The sequence below is a fragment of the Schistocerca cancellata genome, chromosome 3, assembly GCF_023864275.1.
Source record: "Schistocerca cancellata isolate TAMUIC-IGC-003103 chromosome 3, iqSchCanc2.1, whole genome shotgun sequence".
Taxonomy (NCBI): Eukaryota; Metazoa; Arthropoda; class Insecta; order Orthoptera; family Acrididae; genus Schistocerca; species Schistocerca cancellata.
Genome location: NC_064628.1, coordinates 760888930 through 760913480, shown reverse-complemented (window position 1 = coordinate 760913480; position 24551 = coordinate 760888930). Strand labels below are relative to the sequence as shown.

At 38.8% G+C, this 24551-nt stretch overlaps 1 protein-coding gene across 2 annotated transcripts in view; it reads left to right on the top strand.

Annotated features, from left to right (window-relative positions):
- The window catches only part of LOC126175787 (transcriptional regulator ATRX homolog), a 483984-nt gene that overhangs the window by 210427 nt on the left and 249006 nt on the right, over nucleotides 1-24551 (top strand). For both annotated transcript variants that reach the window (XM_049922765.1, XM_049922764.1), the window contains 4 exons: nucleotides 1068-1155; nucleotides 3551-3685; nucleotides 6700-6834; nucleotides 9670-9786. In XM_049922765.1, coding sequence (XP_049778722.1) covers nucleotides 1068-1155; nucleotides 3551-3685; nucleotides 6700-6834; nucleotides 9670-9786 — 475 coding nt within the window. The remainder of the gene's footprint in view (nucleotides 1-1067; nucleotides 1156-3550; nucleotides 3686-6699; nucleotides 6835-9669; nucleotides 9787-24551) is intronic.

Sequence of the window (24551 nt, the reverse complement as noted above, 5' to 3'; positions counted from 1 at the left end):
CCACCACCACCACCACCTCCACCACCACCATCACCACTTATTCCTGTCCAGTTACGAGCATCACCTATCTCAGGGCTACCTGTCAACCACTGCACTGCATTCTACATGGGCATGACAACCAACAAGGTGTCTGTCCGCATGAATGGTCGCCAATGAGCTGTGGTCAAGAAACAGCTGAACCACCCAGTTGCTATGCAGTCTTCTATTCCACCCATGCGTCCACAGTCTTGTCACTTCTCTCTTGCCCCCCGCCACTCTCCATCTAACTTCCCAACTGAACCTAACTGCCCTTCTTCGCTGCTTTACCCTCTCCCCACCTCATGCCTGTATACTCCCACAAGCAGCGCTTTACTGCCCCCTCCCCGCCCCGTACCCAGTTATCCTTACCCCTCCATGTCCCAGCTTCCTCCTTACCCCCCAACACCCAAATTGCATCTCCCATCATCCATCATGCGTTGTTGCTTGCAGTCTGGCCTTGGCAGCCAGAGACAGTGGTTGTGTGTGCGAATTGTATTTGCATGAATGTGTTGTGCATATGTTGTCTAATTCAGAAGAAGGCCCTGTTGCCGAAAGCTTAGTGTGTAGTAGTCTTTTTGTTGTGCTTTTCTGTGAGTCAGCATCTCCATTATATGGTGAGTAGCAATGTATCCTTTTCATAATATCACCATTATTCCATCCTAGATATTCTGTTGTTTAAATACAAGGTTCAGAATTATGTGTATGTATATACTTTTGAGATTTTAGAGAGTGGAAATACAATTGAATTTATGACTCTGAGAGAATCATACTAGAGGAGATTTTACTAGAATTAAGTTTTTAAAACTGAATTTGATGTTCATATCTCTGTAACTAATTTGGCTATGATAAGCTCATTTATTGAGGAGTTTCTTAGTATTTTTCTAGGTGACAAAAGAGTCAAAATGTCTTAAATTGTTTTGAAAATTTGAGGTAAGCAGCTTAGTTGAATCACTTTGCGTATGAAAAGTAGTGGAAAAATGATTTAGTTATATGCAAAGAGTAAGATTGCTTTCATATCAAATGTTTAATATAATTCTTTCTGCATTTAGGAAGAAGAAGCCAAAGCGCAGAAGAGTAGTAGTAGCATCAACTGGCAGTTCAGGAAGTGATACTGATGATTTAAATAGTACACAGAAGGTTAGTACGTACTATTGCCTTAACAACTGGGAATCATTAAGATATTTTTGCATTTTCTTTAACTTTTAACATAAAAGTTTTTTAAGTATGGTACCGCATCATAATGTTAAAAAAAAAAACTGTACTGGAAAACCAGCATTTTGACCACAGCTACAGTGGTCTTCTTCTGGGTCATCTGGTTGAGTAGACCCAGAAGAAGGCCATGTACCCATGTTCAAAACGTTGCTTCCTCCAGTATAGGTTTTTACATTATGACGCAGTACCATACTCGGCAAACATTCATGTCAACTGAATGGCTGTGAAATCCTGCACACTTCTTTTACTATGTTTCTAGCAAAGTCTTGAAACACTATGATAATAAAATGGAAATTTCAGGTAAGAACACAGGGTGATTTGTACACTAGAGGTGTGGAGTATAGTGTATAAAATTTTGGTATTGGAACTAAATTATATCAATTTACCCGGTGGTAAAATTGATCTTCATACACAACCAAACCCATTTGAATGTGTTCTGTCAAATTGTAGGATACAGTCTGTAACTGCCATTAAATTTTGTAGAATTATAAATTGTGCTGAGTTTATTTTTGTGTGTGTTACTTCGTAATACAGCTGCCAAGAAAATTTGTTCTTACGTCTTTGAGTACTGATATGACTGTTAAGATAGAACCAGGTATATCTACATCTTCATTATACTCTGCAAGCCACCTAATGGTGTGTGGCAGAGGGTACTTTCAGTACCACTATCTGATCCCTCCAACCCTGTTCCACTTGCAAATAGTGCATGGGAAGAATGGTTGTTGGTAAGCCTCCAATCATTCCTAAGGTGAACATTTGAGCTTCACCACAGCCTCAGCTTAACATAAAGTTTTGTCACCTACAGCAGAGGATTTATAATAAGAAAGGAAGAATAAAACTGTAGTGTGTAACTCGTAGGAGAGGATTAATAAATAACTGGAGAACTTGCCTTACCGATCCCAAGTTAAACATCATTTCATGTTGCCAACAATATAGCCACTAAACAGAACAACTGGGATGCAAAGTACAAAAGTCTAGGGGTGTGTGTGTGTGTGTGTGTGTGTGTGTGTGTGTGTGTGTGTGTGTGTGTGTGTTTTGCAATGCACACATTTAGTCTAAATAGCAATTTGCAATATACAGAAATAAATAAACTGACATTGAGAAAGTATTTATTATTAATGTGGTGATGAATATTGAGAGATTATAAGCAATGGTAACTGAAATATGAAACAAGTAAGAACTAGGCTAGTGAAAGGGTAAAATTAAGATTGGAAATTTGTAAGTGCAGGAGATGAAGAAACTTCGCAAATAATTTAAAAATGTATCTGTGAATAACTCTTTAAAATAGCTACTAACAAATTTCCTCTCAAAGGACCACTTACTTTTAATGGGAGACCCTGGAACAACAGTAGACCATGTGCCACAACTAATAGTATTTTTACTCACATATTTTTATTTTATGGGATGAGATGGATGGCACTGCTGTTGGTTTAGGGACTGAGAGACCAGCATAAATGTTACTGTCTTCTGGAAAGTGCCACTACACCCCTCTTCCCTTCTTCTCTCTGCTGTTCCCCATTTCTGCATCTCTTCCCTCGATTGCTCTGTATTTCATTTCATTGTTCCACTCTCAGCACTTCTCTCTACCTCCCACTTCCCCATCCAGTCAGGTACTTCGTCCAACTTTTTCAGTTGAGTGCATGTCTTGTTTTTCAATCCTGTGCATGTTTTTTCCACCTGTAACCATGATTGACTGGGTACTGTCTATGATGTATTATTTATTAGTTATTATTATGCAAGCTGATTTCGGAATATTGCATTGTACTTTATTGTGTTATATGTAACAGTTCCATTATTTTATTTCATTATGCTTTTTTCGCCCTATTTTAGATAACATTGTTCTTTGTACAACTCATGTCCAGTTGCCTATTTTGGATTATATTTTTGAAGACAATCTTTTCAATTCATTGTAATTTTTTGGAATTTTTAAAAGCAGGTACAAGTAGACTTAATCTTTTTTGTCTCTTACATCCTACATAAGTGAGGCTGGATTCTAGTCCATGATAACAGTATATTTGATGTGCACTTGATCCAGTGGACATTAATCAGCCTGGGGATATCATCCAATTTACTGAATTTAATAACATATTTCATGTGGTGGCGATACATATAGACTACAGCAATAACACATTGTTTCATTTAAGAGGAGTTATAACATGAAACACTTCTTTCATACACACATCGTGTACAGTCTGTATCACTTTTTATTGTTTGAATAAGCTTCATTTTTATCTTGTTTATAAAATTGTTGGGTTTTATGGAAATCTGTAATTTTCTCACTGTACTGATTTTTCTTTTACTTTTCCTTGAAAACCTACAGTCGGAAGGGACACAAGGGAAAGGACGCAAAAATATCAGGCGTGTATTGAAGGATGAAAATGTAGCAGAAGCCACCAAACGGGCAGCACGGGAAGAAGAAGAGCGAAAAAAGAGAATAGCAGAGAAGCAGAAAATGGTATGTATTTTAACTAATCATTCCCAGTTTTATTGGGCTCATCATTATTACCTTCTACAGTTTCCAGTCCCTGGCTGTGTCTGTTTAGGACATAATGTTCCAGTCTTCTCCTCTCTTCATCACACATTTCTTCACTCCAGTGATCCATCTGTCTCTATTTTTGTCCAAGTTTCTTGCCGTTCGTTGTCATTTTGTGGACCTGTCTCGGTATCCTGCCAACTCTCATTCTTTTAATGTGCCCATACCATCTATTCTATTTTTAAAAGTGTATTTTTCATTCATTATTTGTTGGAAATGTACAATTTTCTGTTTAGCTTGACATTTCACCTCAGACAGCATTGTTGCTTAGTTGTGAAATAGGGGACAAAAATGAATCATATTCTGGGTTATGGTGCGATAGCTTGTTTTTTTTTCTACAGTGTTATTTTATTAACTGTACTTTTGGAATACATACGTGTTATGTCCACAGTCAGTCCTTTTTCAGAACTTAAACAAGCCTTAAGCTGACACACATCATATGTAGAGTTCCTTCATTTTGACAACGAGCCAAATATAGTTGATAGACTGAGGTAATAAGCTAGACCATGTAAGCAGTGTAAAGCAGAAAGCCACATGCACTGGCACGTACACAATGTGATCAAAAGTATCCGGACACCTGGCTGAAAATAACTTAAAAGATCGTGGTGCCCTACATCGGTAATGCTGGAATTCAGTGTGGTGTTGGCCCACCCTTAACCTTGATGACAGCTTCCACTCTCGCAGGCATATGTTCAGTCAGGTGCTGGAAGGTTTTTTGGGGAATGGCAGCCAGTTCTTAATGGAGTGCTACACTGAGGAGAGGTATTGATGTCGGTCGATGAGGCCTGGCATGAAGTCAGCACTCTAAAACATCCCAAAGGTGTTCTGTAGGATTCAGGTCAGGTCTCTGTGCAGGTCAGTCCATTACAGGGATGTTACTGTCATGTAACCACGCCGCCACAGGGCATGCATTATGAACAGGTGCTCGATCGTGTTGAAAGATGCAATAGCCATCCCTGAATTGCTCTTCAACAGTGGGAAGCAAGAAGGTGTTTGAAACATCAATGTTGGCCTGTGCTGTGATAGTGCCACACAGAACAACAAGGGGTGCAAGCCCTCTCCATGAAAAACATGACCACTCCATAACACAACCACCTCCGAATTTTACTACACTACACACGCCGGTAGATGACGTTTGCTGGGCATTCGCCATACCCACATCCTGCCATCGGATTGCCACATTGTGTACTGTGATTCATCAGTCCACACAATGTTTTTCCACTGTTCAGTCGTCCAATGTTTACGCTCCTTACACCAAGCGAGGCATCATTTGGCACTTACCGATGTGATGTGTGGCTTATGGGCAGCTGCTTGACCATGAAATCCGAGTTTTCTCACCTCCCGCCTAACTGTCGTGGTACTTGCCGTGGATCCTGATGCAGTTTGGAATTCCTGTGTGATGGTCTGATTATGACCCTCTTCAACTCCTGGTGGTCTCTTTCAGTCAACAGATGAGGTCAGCCTGTACACTTTTGTGCTGTATGTGTCTATACATGTTTCCACTTCAGTATCACATCAGAAACAGTGGACCTAGAGATGTTTAGGAGTGTGGAAATCTCACATACAAACTTACTACACAAGTGACAGCCAATCACCTGACCATGTTCGAAGTCCGTTAGTTCCACGGAGCACCACATTCTGCTCTATCATGATGTCTGATGACTACTGAGGCTGCTGATTTGGAGTATCTGGCAATAGGTGGCAACACGATGCATCTAATATAAAAAACTTATGTTTTTGGGGTTGTCCGGATACTTTTGATCACATAGTGTATGAATAAACACGAAAATGATTGATAAGATGTCATATTAGGAAACTTATGTATCCTTGCATGTTGTGCTATAAACAAGGAAAACAATCTATGATCCCAAGAAAATCATTTTTTTAAGTGTATTGTGCCTAGTGGGGGGGGGGGGTCTCAAACAAGGATATAGAGGAATATGCAGATTATAACAGGTTCCATAAAGGTTTATGCTTATTTATAGGAATTCATTAGCCAGAAATGGGCAATGTTTCCTTGATTATGACTGATCATATTCTTCAAGACTCAGTGTTTGAATTGAAAGATTTACTATTGATATTGTTGATGAATACAGTACATCGGAAATACATGCCAAAAGATGAGACTGAGCTAAAAGTGGCACAAGAGAAGGTGGTGCCTAGGCCCCTTCACCATGTAATGGCTTGGTCCAAAACACTTTGCGTCATCTGTCTTGTTTTTCTATTAATGCTGCAATCTAGCAGCAGTCGTATCATAATAGCGCCGTCACGCTAAATGTTGCAAGTGGTGTTGACAACAGCGCTTGTGGATTACATTAGCATTTCCTCTCTCATGTCTCCCATCTCCACAATGGCCTAAAACATTAACTCAGCCGTCACTCATTTTGCGAACAATTTCTTTTTTGCCACTTATAATTCATTCAGTCAAGTCAAATGTCGTAGGAAGAAAATGGGACAAAGTCAAGGTCATGTAAGAACTTAGAATCAAGTTAAACCTTACTAGGAAGAAGTGTAAAGTCAGGGAATTTTTAACATTGATCTTATGGGTTTTTACAGGGGCTATGAATTTATCGTGTAGAATCGCGAAAAATTTAAAATCGGAGAACATGAAATCGAAGTTCCTCTATATTGTATTTAGTACTTGGCTGTGAGAAGACTCCTCCAATCTTGACTCAACTGATATCCCTCTTATCCTGGGGGTTGAGTGACCTGCCTCTTCTTTTTAACATTTTCCAACCTATTTCTCTCTCCTGCCCAAGGAGGGACTGAATAGTTCTGAAAGTTAAGATATTGTCTACCTGCAGTACTAAATATTTTGCCCCCTGAAGGTAAGTATTTGCCAGCAGTACTGTCTCATGATTTTACAGCTTTTTCAAATGAATTCTGCTTTACATTCAGTAAGTAACACATATAATGTTTTTTTTTTGTAATTGCAGTACAATGAACTTTTCAAGACTGACCAAGAAAACGTAGAGAAACTGGATAAGCTTGTGTTGGATTTTGATCAAGAAACAAAAGAAGAAGTGGTAACAGTACACAAAGATATTGTGAAAAAATTAAAACCCCATCAGGTAATATTATTTTGTTAAGATTTTGAGTGGTACGTAATACATAATGCTGCAGTGTTATAGTTTACATTCTGTTGTCCTAGACCATTTGAGGCAGTGTTCGAGGGATAGTCAGAAAGTAAAGCAAATTTTTATAAAAGAAACTTGTTATTGGGAAACATTTCAGTATTGTCATTCAACCTGTGGGCATTTTGTCTATCACTTGATAAGCTGCTTAGCTCTGCCATGAAAGAAGCTCTGTGACATTGTGCACATCCACTCTAGCACTGCCTGAGCAGTCTTATCATCCAACAAAAACTGGGATGTTTGCACATGCTCCTTTACCTAGATGAAAAGATGAAAATCACTTTCAGCCAGGTCAAGGCTATATGGTGGGTGCTCCAGAAGCTCAGAATAAAGATTTTTTCCCCCCATCTGCATGGAAGAGACAAATTTTTCTGCAGTAAAATCACACCTTTTGAAAGCTTGCTTCTCCATTTTGAATTTGGGTTTCGCATGTGTCAGTAGGACACCTTTAGGAGTGTAATGAATCTGCTGTGTACACTTTCTGTGCCCAAACACTGTCACATTAACTTTCCTACAGAACATATCATCTGGATTCAATTTATATATTAGTACAGAGGTGGCTATACAGTAGGCTATTGCCTGTGTTACTCTAACAGATGATTGGTCAGCAAAAACATTGGCAGCTTGTGCCCAGTTGTTGCACTTCCCTGAAGCGGGACATAGATGTCATGTTGGAGTTCTCTTGTTGCTGATTGTTTGTCCTGATGAACCTGGGTCTTGTGGAACTGCAGGCCGGCATGTACTGTTTTGTCAAGTTGATTCAAAGGTTCACTTCAAATACCCAAACAACATTTATTTATGTCTCAGTAAGATATAAGATTCTCTTAGACTTATGATCCTGTTGCTGACAGATTGTGATATGTTTTTACTTACAATTAGTGTAGTATGAACATCCCAAATGTTTTTCGACTATCTGTGAAAAGATCCCAGCAACACTCGTGTGTTGATCGTGTCTCATAAGATTCTGGATGCCAACAACGTATTCAGAAGTTACTCACTATATGAGACAACTTTGTGAGCTTTGGTTTTTACATTATCTTTCACTTTGGAGAATGTTTTGGCACATCCACTCATTTGGATCTTTAACACATCAGTAGGTACACTAGATCCACTGTGAACTGTGTCTCTGTAGAAGGTGTATTAATGGTTTTGGTTGAAGGTAGGGCACAAAGGTAACCTTTACATGGGTATTCAAGGCTCAAAGGATCATATGTTGTGAGAAAGTGCAGTGGCATATCTCAGTTCTAAGTATTTAAAGCTAAAAAGAGATATTCGATGGTTATTGGGGACAAAGGACTTACAGTGGTTAATTTCACTCTGTAAGGTAGAAACTTGAATGACATTAATGCAAGATAAGCTGTGATGAATTAAATTGTGAGTGTTATTGACTGCGGATTGGGTAAAATTGATTATGACAGACCACTGTTCACGCATCTGCTGTGACTTTTACATTAGGTTATTAACATGTAGATGACAAAAAAATGGGATAAGGCAGTTGAAATGCAGTGTGTAAGAACAGCTTCCGCATAATAGACATGGGCTAAGATTAGTTCATTTACAAAGTGTCTTGAAGATTTTTTTGAATAAAAACTTAAAATATCATATCTGTAGGTAACTGTCACTAATAATTGTTATTAAAAGATCACTAGTGGCTTCATGGATGTCATTATATTTTTTATGTTTGCACTGATAAGTTTTATAGATACTGGGATAATTTAATTGGTATTTTAATATTTGTGTGTTTCATATACAAAAAAAACAATGATGCACAATTGAAGATCATTACAATTAACATCAGCATAGTACACATCTGAGTGAATCAGATATGTCTCTGACAGTTGTGCATTGCCAAAGCACTGGATATCGCATAATATATGATTAAAACAAGATCATGTCTTTAGTTGTTTCATCTCTGTGATTTTATCATATATATTGCCCATATGTATTCACATGTTGGACAACTTAATCACTTGGGATTCTGGATTCCTAATCAATGCAGCACTATCTGGTGCTTTCTACCATCAGATCACAACAAGCAAACACAGATTTCTGACAGCATGTCTATTGCAATATAGGGAAATACATGACAGCCAATTTTGGTATCTCTGTCAACAGCACTAGTGTTCCTGCTGATAGGATGTAATTCTAGGTGGGAGTTATCAACACATTATTTTCTCTAAGGTGGTAGCAACACCATTGTGATTGTGGACTTTAAGTTTGACCTCTGTAAGAATACCCCTGCAGTCTAGACAATGGCTGTTGCTACTTGCTGGCAGTCCCCAGCAGCAATTCTAGGAAGTTGTCAGTCAGCTGTCTCAATGAAATCTTGCAGGATTTACACAAAGTGTTCAGACAGCAGGCCTAATAACTGTGTGTTCAACTTTATAAATGTGATTAAAGGCTATTTTTGGCAGTGGATATTACTTTGAAGGCAAATAAATTTATTTTGTATCTATATTTGTTTTATAAGACCGTTTATCGTGGTTATTACATGAAATTTACTGTGTCCTTATTGTACCTTTTGTTTGGCTGAAGTTATGGAAACTCTTTGTCCTCTCACATTTTTATGTCTTATCAGTTTCCTCAAAAGCTTAACAGTTAGACCCACAGCGATAAATATGGTGCAATATAAAGACATATGTTCTTGGTGTGGTGATCATCTTTATTTTACATTGTATAAGGTAATAACCCTTTTCTCTCATTAATACATTATGCACACTACATCATTATTCGTGTCAGACTTTTAACTGTTCACTTTGTAATTCAATATAGGTCAAAGGTGTGAAGTTCATGTGGGATACCTGCTTCGAGTCAGTCGAGCAAATAAAAGAGAGTAAAGGAACTGGTTGCATCTTGGCTCATTGCATGGGACTTGGAAAGACTTTACAGGTAACCGTACAGTTTTTTTTTCCCCCTCTCCTGCTGAAAAGTATTTTGTTACTTTACTATCTGTCACGAGATATTAAGTGTCTGATATCTTCCTGCCCACTCCCACCCATCTTCAGTTACAGTTAGAATTGTATTTAGTAATAGTTCATAGATAAAGATCTGCTTGGCAGTTATTGTACTGTGTGTGATACTACTTGACAGCAGATATGAATAAAAGTAGAGCTTGTGACAATTTGATGGAATTGTATGGTAATTAGACAGAATTGTGAATATCACAGTTACAAGAAAGACATGCTAAATGCAAGATAAACAGAACAGGAGAAGAAAGATAAACATGTGTCACAGCCACCAAAGTACTTTAAAATACATGTAGCACTTCGTATAAATCTTCATTAAAGGAAAAACCATTGTGACTGCAAAATTATGTGGCAGTTTCAAATTGTATGGCAGTTCACCTTTCGTCACTTGTTTTCTTGTATTCATTTTCTTCCTATTTTTCTGAAACACTCTGCTTAACTCTTTAAGTGGGTAGCTCGCGTGCGTGTGCCTCTTCCGCAATGGGTAATATGCACCAGCACGCCCATGCGCGGTAGTGCTGCCTACTGTTCTCGTGCATAAAAGCTTTCCTTCAGGTTTTTGCTGTTGAATTTAAATTGATGTTCGGTGGAAAGGAATAAAATATATTGGAGAAATTAACAAAACTGTATTTTCACTAGTTGTTTTCAGTATAAAACATTTTAAAAGAAGGTGCTGCACACAAGGAAACTCTGCATTCTGCACACCAGTATGAAGTCTCTTTGCGAAGGCCTTTTCTCGTGCGCACCACACACCTCCTTGTTAGTCTTTTATTCGTTGTGGGCGGCAGAAGGTCTAGAAAATTCCTGGGTGTAAGGCATGTTGCTTTCGGTGTTCTAGGTGGACGTCTTACTGATGTCCCTTTTTGTGGTGAATATATATATAATATGTTCGCCGAGACTAATCATGAAGCACATTCTACTCTGTTCGCCACTATACTTCTTGTACAATACGTATGCATTAAAGCATGCGATGTCCAATAAGTGGCGGAAAAGCTTCTGATAATATTTTTTCAGCCTGCTCCTGGCCGTCTGGTAGCTTTTAACTGAGAATCGCACCTATCCACACACCCCATATTCTTGTTGACAACATGTGGCTTTTGTACTATTCCCTTCTTCACGTTTACATTTAAAAATGTATCATCATGGAAGGTGCTGACCATAACAACATCTCTTTTGTCTTCCCATTTCAGTACCATCTTTTTGCTTCTGTGCCCGTTTTTGTATTCCCCTTTCTTCAGTTTCTCCTTTTTTATGAAGTCAGGGAACCCCTTCCTTTCTTGCCGTATTGTGCTGACAGTGTCAGTGTTATTGCTGGTTAGTTTGCCCACCAAATCTGGACTGGTGTACTGGTTGTCAAGATAAATGCAGTGGCCTTTCCTGAGAAGATCGTGTGCAAGCTCCAAAACGATTAGAGAGGTTATTTTTTCATCTGGATATTGGCTACCATTGTAATTATGTCAGAGACAGCAAAAGACCTGGAAGAACAGGTGAATGGAATGGATAGTGTCTTGAGAGGAGGATATAAGATGAACATCCACAAAAGTAAAACGAAGATAATGGAATGTAGTCGAATTAAGTCGGGTGATGCTGAGGGAATTAGATTAGGAAATGAAACGCTTAAAGTAGTAAATGAGTTTTGCTATTTGGGGAGCAAAATATCTGATGGTGGTCAAAGCAGAGAGGATATAAAATGCAGACTGGCAGTGGCAAGGAAAGCGTTTCTGAAGAAGAGAATTTGTTAACATCGAGTATAGATTTAAGTGTCAGCAAGTCGTTTCTGAAAGTATTTGTATGGAGTGTATGGAAGCGAAACGTGGACGATAAATAGATTAGACAAGAAGAGAATAGAAGCTTTCGAAATGTGGTGCTACAGAAGAATGCTGAAGATTAGATGGGTAGATCACATAACTAATGAGGAGGTATTGAATAGAATTGGAGAGAAGAGAAATTTGTGGCACAACTTGACTAGAAGAAGGGATCGGTTGATAGGGCATATTCTGAGGCATCAAGGGATCACCAATTTGGTATTGGAGGGTAAAAATCGTAGAGGGAGACCAAGAGATGAATACACTAAACAGGTTCAGAAGGATGTAGGTTGCAGTAGGTGCTGGGAGATGAAGAAGCTTGCACAGGATAGAGTAGCATGGAGAGCTGCATCAAACCAGTCTCTGGACTGAAGACCACAACAACAACAACAACAACACTGGCTACCATAATTAGTGTCCTTTCCAGTATAAACAATAAAGTCTCATACATACCCGGAGCTGCTTTCACAGAGTTCATCCAATTTGATGCCATATCTGCTATGCTTTGATGGAATATATTGCCTTCATCCAAGCTGTCCTTTCCAGGGCAACAATGGTTTGTCAAAAGTGATGTTCCTTTCTGGCATGTATACTGATCTGAATTTACGCCGCAGATTCTCCATAATGGGGTGAATTGCGAACAGTTTTCTGCTAATAGTGCCTAGTGGGTCATGCGAGGTATTGTCAGCAAAGTGGAGGAATTTCAGTAAAAGATGAAACCTCTTATCACCCATCAGTTTCCTGAAGAAATATGTTTCAACTGATTCTCTCTTTGAAAAGTACAACTTGTGGTCTGGTTTGTGAAGAATTCCTTAAAGTATAAGCATTCCAATAAGTGCTTTTACCTTTTCACGTGTAGTATCCTGCCAACTGCGAACCCTGGAGCATGGTGCTAAATTGGGATGAGAAGCTAGGAACTGTTCTGCATATAAGTTTGCCTGTTCAGCTATTATTGTGCACAAAGCATCATCCACAAAACACGCAAAACAACTCATCACATCATATTGTTTTAGAGGCACAACTGTACCACTACTACCACCCTACAAATATTGATTACAAACTGAACTAGCACGCACAAATGCACTAGGTACCACCTGCTATAGTAGTGTTTCGTCATCAGACGGTTCTGAATTGAAGTCACTTTCACTAGCCTCAACATGCGTATCTTGAAAACTTTCAGAACTGTCAGTGAAATTATCATCACTTTCTAAAAGAACTGCTCAATCTCCGAATCTGATAAACAATTTCTTTTCACTATTGCAAAAGATCACTCACTAATGCGGCGGTAAACACAGACGAAAAAAGATGCGCTGTTGCAGCTGCTTCACTGGACACATACTGTCAACACGGTCTCTAGTGGACAATGTTGTAACTGGCCTAGAACACGCTGTGTTGCCTGACAAGAGCTGCCAGCTAGTGGACGAAGCTCAGCTAATACCACACTGTCAACGGCAGGCCGATAACTTGTCATTCTCACTGGCTACTAGTCACAGAACCCAGTGGACAGATATATTGGAACCCACTGTGAATTATCAGAGTGTGAATGGATATATCCATCATGCCCACTTATAGGGTTAATTAACTATCTCCTAGCGAATCGGGAATCCAGAAATACTCTAATTTTGACAAAATATATTTTTTCATTATTGAAGAGAATAATACTATGAAATATCCACTAGTGTAAGAAGTTAGTGTTCAACTCCTTCAGTTGCACACCTACTCCAGAGATATCTATTACTGTGTTCCATATGGATGATCACATGATGGTCTGCCTGCATTAATGATTTTTCAAACACGAAATTTAACTTCAGCTTTCCTCTTGCTTTGTTCTACTGCCCCAACAGACAATTCAGTGACTGACTGGATAGAAGCCTTTGACCCATTCAGCGATTTTATATAGGATCAGTATTTTCTTGGGTTCTCAGAATGACCACTTGCTAAAGTATATAGCAAGTTAATATCCTATATTATGTAAAAGGTGATCTACACCTGCACACATCAGATTTTGTCTACAATCTTAGGCAGGATGATGATGCTCGCACCATGTGCTATGATGCTCACATTAGCACTGGCTTAGGCTGGCTTATATGCCAGGGTCTGGCATTATTTTGTCAGAGTTCATATATGAGAACCAGTGCCCTCTGAGTGGAAGTGCCATAGCAGTCAATAGTAATGTTGCACCAGCTACTCAGTTTCCATGAGAGTGTAAAATGGTACCAATACATCTCTTTTTGAGAATAGCATTGGTGGGAAGCAGATTATGTCTTGGAGGCATATGCAATAGGGTGCTTGGTGCCATCAGGGTACTTATGGGAGAGGAGTGCACCAATACTATGGGGGTCATTTCCATTTCTACTATTAGAGGTGAACCAGGGGTGCACATCATTAAACATAGTGCCCACTTCAGGCAATATTTTAAATCCTGGAATGGTTGGTCACATCAAGGTGACCATTCGAGATGTGTGCCTTGGCACCATAGCTGGTTCAGTGGGTGAGAAGGTCCTAATAGGTTTGCAGTAAATTGGCCTTATACTTGATTATGCCAAAGATACTTGCCAGTCTTTGACCCCCTTGTTTTTTTTTTTTTGGGGGGGGGGGGGGCATTTTATTGATTGTCATAATATAAGCCCTCATTTGTTCCATTTCGTTTGCTGAATTTAAACCCTAAATATGTCAAGAAAAGTTGCATGGAAGAACACTTGCGCATCTTGCTTTTAAGTCATCTTGTTCCCAGTCTCTGGAACAAAAGCTCAAGGTTGTGAAGGTGATTATCTGGTGTTGCATCTGTGGCAAAATATTGTCAGGGGATGCAGAGTTGGGAATTCCCTGTAGTAGTTGATCCATAAAACACTGAAATATGGGGTAGGGTCTGAAGGGATCCCAAAAGGTAACATTTGTAACAGTAAAGGCATATGGTACGTAAGTTTGTGGTGCTCCATCCAACGGGATTTGAAATTATGCTGTTGCACAGCAACCTACACTGCTGATATAAAACCCCATAATACATGCAATGAGTTACAACTTCACTGCGACAGATAGTCTTGTGTGAATCAGTCTCACCTCCAGCCATGCTATGTTGCTTCACTACAGTCCAAACAACAAAATATTACACAATTATTATAAATTCCAGCTTCGTCATATAAGAGATGGGGTAGAACTTGGTACATTATTTTGTTATGTCAATAGCTAAAAAAGGTAGCGTAGCTAGGTGAAATTAACAAAGTTCAGCCTCCTATCTACAGTACTTTTAGAGATGCGCAAAATCACACAAAACGCAGATTGTAGAACATCTATGAACAAGTAACTTCCTGACAAGTTCAAACATGATAAAACATCTGTGATTACTCGTTTCGACAAAACTAAAGTCACCATCATCGGATCTTTGGACACATACAGTCCTAAGATCCGATGATGACAGCTTCAGTTTCGCCGAAACTGGTAATCATGGAATAAAAAGAATTCCTGTGATCTTGGCTACCAGTTTATTGTTTTCAAGCATCTAGATCACTCCCAGATGAGCAGAATGTGCTATCTACAAAAAAGTTAAAAAATATTGGATAAAAGTTTGTGAAGAAGTTTAACTATGTATCTAGCCTTTTAACAACAATGCAACAAATAGTATTTAGATTCAGTTTTACATAATAATTTTTATCTTTATTGACACTATGGTTTATGTTAAACAATGCCAATTTCATGAGAAGGAAAGTTGCTACTCACCAGATAGCAGAGATGGTGAGTCATAGATAGGCTTAAGAAAAAAATCTCTCACAATTAAAGCTTTCGGCCATTAAGGCCTTGTTGAGAAAGGTCGTAATGGCCGAAAGCTTTAATTATGAGAGTATTTTTGTTGTGTCTTTCTACAACTCAGCATCTCTGCTATTTGGTGAGTAGCAACTTCCCTTCTCATAACATTGTTACATTCCATCTTGTATTTTCCATTGTTTGAATAATGCCAACATTATTTGAGTGAATGAAGGAATAAGTGTGGCATGTGTATGATATGCAGATGTTTGCAAATGTAAGTTCCAGAATTTATAAGAGAGTGGCAGTGTGGATCTGTACTGCGTGTACGAGTCATGTACATCGGGGAAATAATGAATTGTAAGAGACCAGTACTGTGGAGGCAAATAACGTATTTCAGCAATTCAGATGCTTAAAGAGGGAGGGGATTCACTTGCATTTATTTGTTTGTATGAAACATAGTATTTATAATAGAAGGAAACATTCCATACATGGGAGGGTATAGATCAAAATTGAGAGCTGATTGGTTACACGGGGATTCAGCCAATCAGAAGAGCGTGATTTTGCAAGTGCTAGGTCTGTGAGTAAAATTGTGATTGTGAGCCTTTAGGACTCGGTGCTCAGCTGCTGTGACAGTGGGACGTGTTTCACTGAGCTCTGTAAAATTGTATTAATTTTGAGTTAAGTGATAACTTACCAGAAAGTGTTAAAGTACAAGTGGAAATGATTATTCTGCAAATTCTGGATCTTTTCTATGCAAACTGTGACATTATTTTGAATAGCTAAATTCTGTGTGGAGTGTTGTGCAATTGTAACTGAGAACTTATTGTCCAAAGGGAACATTTGCAAAGTGTAGTGCAAGCATTCAAACTATATAAAATCCTTGTGTATTTTCAGGATAAGGACAGATTGGAAACCTTGAACTGGCTATGTAAGAGTGATTATGTTGTACGTGTCAAAGTCGCATTGCAAACTGTATACAGCTAGATCTGGAACTTTAAATCTTTTTGTGCCCTATGAACACATTTAGTGGAGCTAAGTTTGCTTACAGCCTTTTTAGCCAAGTACTTCGTATGTGGTTCCAGAGTAGGTGAGCATCTACAAAAGAATTCAGCAAAGGTGAGTGAACATTCGTATGTAGGGGAACAAACCACATCATTGGAATGCTTCTGCAATGTCAGTTTTACTGAATAAAGTGCAAATAGTTTATTTGGGGTTCAGTAGATGATAAATTTCCGCTTGAGGCCGTGCATTGGTTGTTTCCTTGAAATTGCCACAAAGTCTCAAGGTACCATTGGGTTTGCATACTGTTACTAAAGGAGTGGCCAGCTCTGTTTTGAGGACATTATTAAGAGCCAAAAGCCATGCAGGCTTTGAAAAAACACAGAGTTGCCATCACTTTATGGCTTCAAAATCAATTTTCTTCTGTAGGCCAGGGTAAAAAATTTGAGTATATTTATCACAGACAGTTTTTAAGATGGCTCAAGACCCTTTGAATTGCAGGACGTGCATTGTCTTGTGAACTGTAAAAGCAAAACAGAAGAAAGAGTCTGTCCCAAAATGTCCACTTTGGGGTCAGCTACCACCAAAAAATTTACTCTATGAATGATTTTGTTACCCAAAAGTTGGTTATGATGCAAAAGCTGTGGTATCTAAAAGTAACTTCTTAGGGTGTTTGTCAATGAAGACAGCCAAGTGCATTTTAAGAAATTGGAAATTGACATTTCTGTAGATTGCTCACTCTCTTGCTTCGCTCCATAGGTTTGGATGTGTATCAAGTGAGACTTCTAAAACATACCTCTTTTAACTGTTGCATTTAGGCACACCTGTGGCAAGTTGCGTGCTGATGTGGCCATGCACTGTATGTATCGTGAAGGAAACAGAATTTACAGCTGTGCAACGTTGCCTATGCTGATGTGGGCCCTAACAGCTTTTTACAGGGCTTCCCTGACCACAGAGAAGGTGGGGCGCCACGAAAGATGGTGTGACAGCCCCCAAGGCTAGTGCCAGAGTGCCAACATCAGCTAAAAAATAACACAATACTTACACCAAATAATTGAGATACATGTAATGTTGAACTCTTGTAGGACATTCTGTGGTGCTGAGTTACATTCTACATTGATGTATTTTCTGTGCGTGGATGGATCGAGATTATGACTCAGACAGGATGAGGGCATTGTGGACCATCAGGATTTGTTGAAAAGACAAAGCCAGAAGTGTTTAGATCACTGACTGGAGTTTATTGCTCAATCTCCTACTACTAAGGGATACAAGAAAATAAACACTATGGCTTGACAGGGGACTGCCACAGTCTGATGGTCATACTACCTGGAAAGAGTAGCAGCAGAACATGCCTGGTTGAGATGAGAGCTGGTGGACAAGAATGTTACTCTGTGGTACAGACGTGCTCTCGCCAGTCCGCTGCCTGTCCCCCAGGTGAACATTCCCAGTCACCTGATTGACTGACAGGAGGTACTTTGGACACATCCCTCTGTTAGCAGTGCTTTGCAGTAGCATCCCGTCAGCAGTACCCAGTGTGGATGTAATGTTTGTGTGGGCTGAGCATGGGTAGGTGTGGTATCTAGAAACATCTGGTATTCACCGGCCCAAGTTCAGCAATAGCTCGACTCCAAGATGTTGCTGACTATATCAGAAATCCAAAGGAAGAAATAAAATAAAAAAATTTGAAGTCCAGTAACTCAGTCTGACTGCTCACCATGCTGACACCCTCCCCCTTCCGCAGAAGCCGTTTGTTGGAATTATGTTGACTTAACAATGACAGTTGATGGCAAGTATTGAATGACTTCCTTGGAAAGACTATGCGACATTTGACTGTGGTTTTAATCTATGGAAGGATGCTTTTTAAAACTGAAAAACCTTTGAAACGACACAAGGGCCAAAGCATTCGGCTGTAGAATTTAAGAAAATGTATTTACAATGAGTCATATTCAGGTTGGTCACATTACCAAACATAGAAGAGAGGAAGAGAAGCTTTTTCGAATTGTTGTGCTGATGTGGTGCCATCGGAGTGAAGGTGACACCAGGCGTGGCAGCAGTGTACAGAGCCTCTGAGCATAGTACAGGGCTGCTGAGGGGCGTGAGTCAGACAGTGGCTAGACTGGCTCGCTGGCAACGCCCTTAGTCGGAACCAACCAGGAGGGTTGGCAAGTACAGTGATCAGGTCTCATCGGTTATGAGAGACCATAATACTCCATCAAGGGGAAGCATCAATGAAGGCTCATTTAGAGGTATTACGAAAAGGAGATTGGAGTCACAAACTTTACAAAATGGCCATAGCATTAGGTTGTTAACCGTTTATAAATTTCCCCTATGAATTGATTAATAGTTTACACTTTTCCTTTTTTGTTTGTATATTCTATAATTCATTGAACATTATTGACCAATCACTACCCCTTGTATGGAAGATAACCTAGTTGGAAACTGACCAAGCACAAAGTGCTCTATGTATTGTTACATTTTCATCGTTCTTTGGTTGATACGTTCCTATAGTATAAGGAATTCAAGTATTTCATTTAAGGAAAACAACCATTGATGGTGAGTACTTGAGCTCTTAACATTAACCAAGGAGGAAGGGCAATGCCTGGAATATACCATACACCAAAGTGCCCTAACCATGTTATTCACCTCACGGCTGCTGCTCAGATACTGCTGGCTGTATTGACTTAAAGAGCTTACACTAACCTCGGGTATAAAGAACCCGTACAACAAGACAGACAATGAGCAAAGTTGACGAAACAGTTGTAGCACTAGGAATAATTGTCGTGTGTAGATAGTCTTTAGTATTCCACTCAAGAATTCATTTAGCAGCATGGTCAAGAGTAATCTGATCTGGTTCTTGAACCAATAAATCATTGATAGATTGCAACAGATGAGTCTTGTTGTTGTTCAGTAGTGTAGGCAGGCTGTCAGGATGGCACAACACAAGGGTAGGAGAGGAGCTGCAGGCAGATACAATAGAAAAGATATGAAGCATGTGTTTAGTGCTTATGTTAACTGGGCAGGTAGTTTGAAAGTGGGTGTGACTATGTCATAGGAGGAACTGTTCAATAGAAGTACACCCCCCCCCCCCCCCCACCCCCCCGCAGTCCAATTGACCTAATAGGTATGGGAGATAAACGTATGCCTGTAATAAAGTAAAACCAGTGCAAAATAGACTGTGGTACAGAGTATAGCAAACTTTGCTTGACAGGGACGAACCAGGTTTGTGTATCACAGCAACAGTAAGATGACAAGGGGCCCCTTAGTCTCCTCCAAAAATAATGTGATTTCACAGTCCCATCCCTAGTGCTAAGTGATATGGTAAAATACATGTGGTAATTGGTATGGATCCAAAATTGAAAAGCATTAAGCAGCATTGCTAAGTGTGTTCGACAATCTTTACTAACAACTAAATATCTTTTGTTTCTCAGATAATTTGTTTTGGGCAGGTGCCGAAGCAACTGGAAGGGGTGAAGATGGTAATACTTGAATTTGCAATTAGCACAAGTGATAGGAAATATCATCTGCACATTCAACATATCTAGGGACCATGACAGTTACACCTTGGCGGCTGCATAGAAATATGACGGAGTCGATTCCCATATGGGGTAAATCATTTGCATGGGTGGTGATGAATGGACTGAAATTTTTGTAACACTTACAGAAAAGTTTTGGCAGGCAATCAATTAGGACTGAGTCTCTGTTGCAGACCTGACTGAATGATAGTATGCAGAGAGTTGATGTATAGCTGTGTTGCATGCGAGTTATGCAACAAACTCTGTAATGCCTTGGTTACTTGTACACTGGCAGTTAGGTTTGAAAATTCCCTGCACATACTTATTAAACCAAGTTGGACTGAATTCTTAAGTTCTTCATACTGCTGTACTAGCTAGGTGGTTACATTATGAGTTAGTAGCAGTCAGGATGTTATCTTTAGTATGTGTGTCATGCATACAAGAATTGTATTATTTTGAGAAGCAAAGGATATAGCTCGATGGAGGGCTTTATTCCAGTATTCAGCATCAGCCTGATCCAAAGTGCCAATTGCTGTTTTTAGCACAGTACCACATACATTACACCAGGCTGACTTGGTGCTTTGTAGTTGTTCTTGGGTAGTGACAGCATCTGTTTTGGATCCCATAGAGTATGAAACATTTCACTGTTTACAGATTTTAACAGTGGTTCCCAATCTTTTAAGCAAGTGGCAATCTGCTGCAACGCTACTTGTTCTTCCCTCAGTATGGTTAAATCCTTGTCAGCCATTATTATAACTTGTTGACAAGAGTACAGCAAATTGTATAACCATTCAGGTATTAGGTATACCAGGCGATAAAAGGTCTGATACAGTGGAGTACACACAGTACTAACAAACAGAGCAAACACAATATGGCACCTCCTTTTAACTGCTGCTGATAGAAAGAGAGACAACAGCTTGGCATGCCTCGATGAGCATGATTATCAGCAACGTACAATGTGTCAGTGGTGTCACTAGCTAACACATTGTGTCACAATAGGGCAGACAAATCCCCTCATAGTTTCATGATCAGTAATTGATAAACTGTTATAAAGGTTTATGTTCCTCACAAGCTAGTTGGCAGTAGATACAAAGTTGGTAATTAGCTGTGGGTTGGTGATTGAACTGATAAAGTAACGGTGCTCCGCGGGGTGCTGAGAGGGTACATGAATGAACCTGAGTTGTTACTGGATATGTGCAAGTCAAACAATGTCCATAATGTGATGGCAAACTAACTCAGCCCAACAAAAGGGGTAGAAGAGGCAGAAGGCAATGCTTTGTCTTGAATGCTTGTGAGTCACTAAAGTCAGCACTCATGTGAAGACCGACCTAACAAGACATGTCTTCCAACTGACGTGATCATGCAGAAAGATAGACGCAGGCGCACACATTGTTCCTCGTGCAGTTTACTGAAGTAAACTTAATAACCACTCTGTGAGGAATGTCACTATTGACACAAAAAACAGGGAATGGTCTCAACGACAGGTACATACGAATATGGAAAAAGGAGTTCAGATTTGGTCCTCAAAGTTGAGAAGTAAGAAAGTGAAAAAAATAGAATCAGAGTGTTGGACCCAAATAAGGAAAGTAGCTGGACACCAAAGACAAAATCCCTTCTCAACCTCCTACCCCAGGACACCCTCCCTGCCAGGTTCTTCATCAGGACACAGGAGGACACAGAGTGGTCGACATTCCCTACAGAATGGTAATGTCCCAACAGGCCCCAAAAGGTGAGTGCAACACCCTGCTACAGAATGACTTTAGGGAGTAAACAATAGCACAATTCCACACTTCTCCTACACAAACCCACCCGCAATAGAATCATTACATGTGGATGTTAAAAAAGATTACCTAATTCACGTTGTTCAGAGTAAGAAACAGTGCTTGACTGGGCTTCCAGTCGGAAATTATATTGTTTAAATCTCTTTACCATTTTTATGTTGTATTGTCCTTTCTCTTTTCCCGTAGTTGGCTCTACTAGAAATAATGCATTTGAATGAGAAACTCCCTCAACTCTGTAGGGTCCAACATACAAAAAAATTTACTGGTCTCTCTCTTAATATTTGATCTCATGTGATCATTGATTAACACTACCTCTCCAATATTAAACTGCGGTACTTGTGATTACGGTTTACAAAAGAAAGGTGTTTCATCCTTGATCTTAAAACTGCATGTGTAATTGTCCAGTACTCCTGGCTTATGTGGAAATACTGTCATATACTTCAGTAATATTTTGTGCAGGTCATCTTTTTGTAAGTTGTTCAGTAATTCAGACTCATAAGTTTCATCTTTGATTTGTTCTTGTAGTTCACGTTGATTGTACTCTCTAAGTTTATAACAGTAATACAGTTGCTATTGAGTCGATGTTATCTCTGTATTACCACTAGTGTTTTCTTTAAATGGTAATATGTATAATTTGTCTCTACAATTATATGTTAAAAGTTGTATCTCATCAGCCAATCCATCCCCAATGGCTGTTGCAGATTCACATTAAGTACTACCAAACAGGTCGGAATAACTGTAAAATTATTCTATGTTATAGGTAGTCATACTTTGTGTTTAATCTGTCTTGCTTTACCTCTGTAATTCCTACTACATATATGCCAGTTACAGGAAGTATCAGATAAACTTTTTTTCTGTCTTAAAAAAAATCAAATAATGAATCTGACATAATGAAAATTTCATTTCCCGAATCTACGTATACATTTACTTTACAATTGTTTACCGAACCTACAACTATGATTTTTTTAAATTTTGGTACATCTCTGTTGCTCATCTTCCATTAGTAACCAATTTTGTAATGGTGTGATTTTACTAAAAGCTATAAATTTTTCCTATATGGGCTTGCATTCCATTTCATACGTCCTGAATTGTGACCTTTTGACCAGAACCTTGATTGTTTTCCATCCCTAAAAAATTGTTTGGGTTGATGTAAAGTGTTGTACAATTGTAGCCTCATCTTCCGTGTTATTATTATTATTATTATTATTATTATTATTAAACGTTTGTGTGGGTGCATTTCTTAAGTCATGTTTTGTTGTTGTAGTTGTTTCGACTTTCTTCCCGGATATTCGTCACTTGGCAGTAATTTACTGCTTGTTTCTTTTGTGACTTTTATTTAAACTTATTACTTTCATGACCCATATCTAACTGATTTGGACTATTCTTTTCATTGTTCATGGTATCTAGATTTTCCACAAATGATAACAATTCATTTACAGTAGCCCAACCCCAGTACAAATTATTTTTAAGTACATAATAGAGTAGCCGTCTCACTAATACTTAAGCTAAATGAATTTCATCCAGTGGGTTGTCTGAATATTTAGATCGTGTTAAAGACCACTCAGTATACTTTTTAAAACTTCGCCAAAAACTGTTGTAGTGCTTTGGATCGAGTAATGCTTAAGTTAATTTTTCTTGTTTCTTTTGTGCCAGTATTTATATCTAAATTTCTCTTGAAAATTCTACCATGAAGTAAGTTCTTCTGAGTGAGCATTCCCCCACTCAGCAGTATCCCCTACTAGATAACTTAATGCAAAATCTATTCTCCAAGAATACTCCCATTTTTGTAGTAAATATCTCAAAAAAGCTCGTAAGAAGTATGTTTGGAGTACATCAGGTTTAAATCTTGGGCAATGCTTGTATAGGTTCATGCTACTACCTATTTGTAGTTCTTCTAATAAAGTATTTGTGTCTAAAGATTTATCTCTACATTAACTTTTGTGATTTTTTTTTTTTTTCCTCGTTTTATCCAACTCATCCCACAATCGTTTAAATTCATTATTTGGATGAGTTACATCATTCCCAGAAAACTGTACACTAGTTAACTTTCGTGCACTCTCCTCCAAACCCGCAAAGATATCATGTGAAGAAATGGAATCTCCATTCCCGCTCCTTTGCTGTAAAACTTCAGTACGATTTTGCACATCTGAGATCTGATCCTTTTTCAAGTTTACACTCCTTTACTGCAAATTCTTGTCACAAACTATCTACATCAGTATGGATTTCCCTAATATGTTCTTGAATTTTGTTACGCATAAGGTCACATTGTTAAAGCATTTCAGTATGAATTTTGTTTTAAAAACATTTAATTTATGGTCTAGTGTGTTCACTAAACTCTCCTCCAAATGCTAAAGTTTCTCATCAACTGAAGCAAATCTGTCATTATTACTGTTAAGTACCTCCTCGATGGATGACTGTATTTTCTTATTAATCTCTATAAATTGGTTTTGTATCATGTTATTGTTTTTGTCATTAAGAGTTTGTATCTGCTTAGTAAATTAATTGAATTTTTCTAAATTCATTTCTCCTGACATTGTCACCTTTTTTGTGATGATAGGCATAAACAAATATTTTATTTCTTGTCTCAACATGCTTGTTGTCTATATTGATATTTTTAATTTTAAAATTAATTGTATTCTGCCCTTGTCTTATTATATCATTCACAACATGTACAACTTTTTAAATTGGTCACAAGAAGTGCACTTTTAACTTTATACTATGGTGCCAGCGGACTGCGCATCAACTGCTAGTTGGTTATGGCTGCATGCTGCCGATGTGATGTGTGTGGTTTGCAATCTGCAGACGACTGTGTGCTGCTGACAAACTGCATGTAGGCTGCAGTGTGCC